The sequence below is a fragment of the Myotis davidii genome, unplaced genomic scaffold (assembly GCF_000327345.1).
Source record: "Myotis davidii unplaced genomic scaffold, ASM32734v1 scaffold663, whole genome shotgun sequence".
NCBI classification, from domain to species: domain Eukaryota; kingdom Metazoa; phylum Chordata; class Mammalia; order Chiroptera; family Vespertilionidae; genus Myotis; species Myotis davidii.
In genome coordinates, this window is record NW_006295816.1 from 3,087,970 (window position 1) to 3,090,428 (window position 2,459).

Sequence of the window (2,459 nt, forward strand, 5' to 3'; positions counted from 1 at the left end):
TTGTTTGCCTCCTGGGTGTGGCTGAGCAGTGGGGGGCTGGCGCTGGGTCCTGTCCCGCTGCGTCCTATGAGGCTTGGGCCCCCACTCCCTCCTCGTGAAGTGGGGAATAACGGTCCCCCCTTACACCCTGCCCCGCCCCCTCCCCAGACACAGAGGGGCTTTCAAGGAGAAAGGCATCCACAAGCCAGACTCAGCCCCTGGGAATCTGGGGTCCCTCCACGCCCCTCCCTCCCTGGGGTCAGCACAGATGCTGAGGCAGCACCACAGCGGGGGAGGGGGTCCTCCCGGGCAGCCCCAGCCCCTCCCCGAGGCCTCCGCTTCCTTCCTTCCTCCCAGCCAGGCACCTAGTTTTGGTTCCCAGTAAGCGGATGAGGCGGGGAAGCCTCCCACTTCCTGTTATTAAAGCCAGCCCAGCCCAGCTGACACCCAAACGCCCTCACCGGACACGGCCAGGGAAGACTGCCCTGGCCACCCTCCCTGCCACCAGAGGCGGGCAGAAGCCCGGGTCTCCATTCACTGGTCCCTTCCCCACTCCCTGGGTGAGGGGGGCCGGGGAAGACGACCCCCAGTCCAGCAGCCTCCAGCTGGCTGAGGAAGCAGGATGCGGGGGTCAGAGCTAAGGCAGCTCATAGAGACCAAGTCAGCTGAGGCTGGGCTGTAGGAGGCTCTAAGCCACACAGCAGAACACGCTGCTCTAGGGGCAGCCTCCCCCACATTCTCTCTACACCCCCTTTATCCGGGGGGCATCTGGGCACCACCAAGGTGCTCTGGGTCCCCACATTCCAACAGCTGCCTGTGGGGGGTAGGCCTCTGGCCCCAGACCACCCCCTGAACTCCCTCAGGTGTACAGTAGAGCCCACGGAGGCACCGTGACAGCCCCAGCCTGCAGACACGTGTGCTGGGGCGTGAGGCAGAGCCAGCGAGACCCGTGGGAGGTCTGAGAGCTGTGATGTTCCAGCTCGTTCAGCCCGAAACAGCAGCCAGAAAGGCCAGGCTGGGCAGGAGGGGCCTGAGGTGCCAGAGACCCAGGGACTGCTCAGACTTGGGGGCCTCAGTGACTCACTGTGGGCACAGGTACACCCATGGGCACACGCTGGCACATGCCGGGCACACACAGGCCTCGGCAGGCCCAGAGGTACCCAGTCAGGCGTGGCTACACCCAGAGTCCTGTGCACATCTTGCCGCGCCTGCCCACCCTCCCCACCCAGAGCGCGGCAGCACCTACCGATGAAGCTGATGGCCTCGGGGAAGAACTGGGACAGGTTCTGGCTCCAGTGGTCGGAGATGGGGATCTGCTTGTAGGTGAACTCGCCGCCGTGCTCGAAGGCGTTGGGCAGGTTGGGCGTGACGTTGAGGATGTACTTGATGCCGTACTTGCCGAGCACGTCCAGGTTGGTGGAGTCCTTGGCGCAGCCGAGGTAGAGGTAGGGCAGGATCTGGACGGGGAAGGCCGGCTGGCTGGACGGCACAGGACTGCCGTCCGACTCGGTGGCGCTGCTGGGCAGCTCCCGGTCCGACTCTCCGTCCGAGCAGTCAGAGCTGATGCGCAGGCCGCCCAGGCCCAGCACGGAGGTGGGCGGCGAGCTGCTGGGCGAGGACGAGCTGTCCACGTTGGTCTCGCAGTGCTCCGAGTACTCCGTCTGGAACTTGTTGAAACCACCTGTGGCCGGGGCAAGGCAGGCCTGGGTGAGAGGCTGGCCAGGCCCCTGGCCAGCGCCCCGGCCCCAACGGGGGCCGCACAAGACCAATGACAGTCAGGGATCCCCGTGTCAAGCACCATCACAACAGCCAACATGGGCCGTGCCCATCAGTCACACATGTACCGTCTCCTGTTTTCCCCACATCTGTCCTATGACCCACTTCACAGATGAGGAAACTGAGGCCCCAGAAGGGGAAGTAACAGGCCTGAGCTCCAAACCCTTACTCATTAGTTCAGGGCCCCGCCATACCACCAGCGTTCGGGCCCTGAGCACAGGCCCCAGCTCCTCCCTCCTCTGCAGCTCCTCTGCGCACCCGGCCGGGTCTGCCCGCTAACGGCTAAGTGTCAGCGAAAGCGACAGCCCATCTCAGGCCCGCACCCAGCACCGGTGGGTCTGCAAACCGCTTGTGGATAGGACTGCAGAGGCCAGAGCTGTCGGGGTGAGAAGCAAAGAGGCCTGCGCCTCGGATTGGGAGTCCAGAGCTTGCCCCCACCCCCAACCAGAGTCTGCATTGGCCGGTCATTTCCCCCCAAGGGGCAGATTCATGAGGCCCCAGCTCCACCGCTCCAAAACCCTCCCTCAGAACACAAGACCCCCCTCGCCTTGGATCCAGGGAGGGGGAGGGCCACCAGGGCTTTACAGGGAGGAGAGATGGGGAGCGTCTGCAGCAAGGCACGGGCCCTGCGCCGGCCTCCCCTCCCTCCCGCCTGCCCGCCTGCTGCCAGCGAGAGGCCATTTTGGAATGTTAATTGGAAACAC

The 2,459-nt window shown here is 64.9% G+C and overlaps 1 protein-coding gene across 1 annotated transcript in view; it reads right to left on the minus strand.

Annotated features, from left to right (window-relative positions):
• The window catches only part of DUSP7 (dual specificity phosphatase 7), a 7,199-nt gene that overhangs the window by 2,043 nt on the left and 2,697 nt on the right, over nt 1-2,459 (minus strand). The window contains exon 3 of the mRNA XM_006770628.2: nt 1,226-1,660. Coding sequence (XP_006770691.2) covers nt 1,226-1,660 — 435 coding nt within the window. The remainder of the gene's footprint in view (nt 1-1,225; nt 1,661-2,459) is intronic.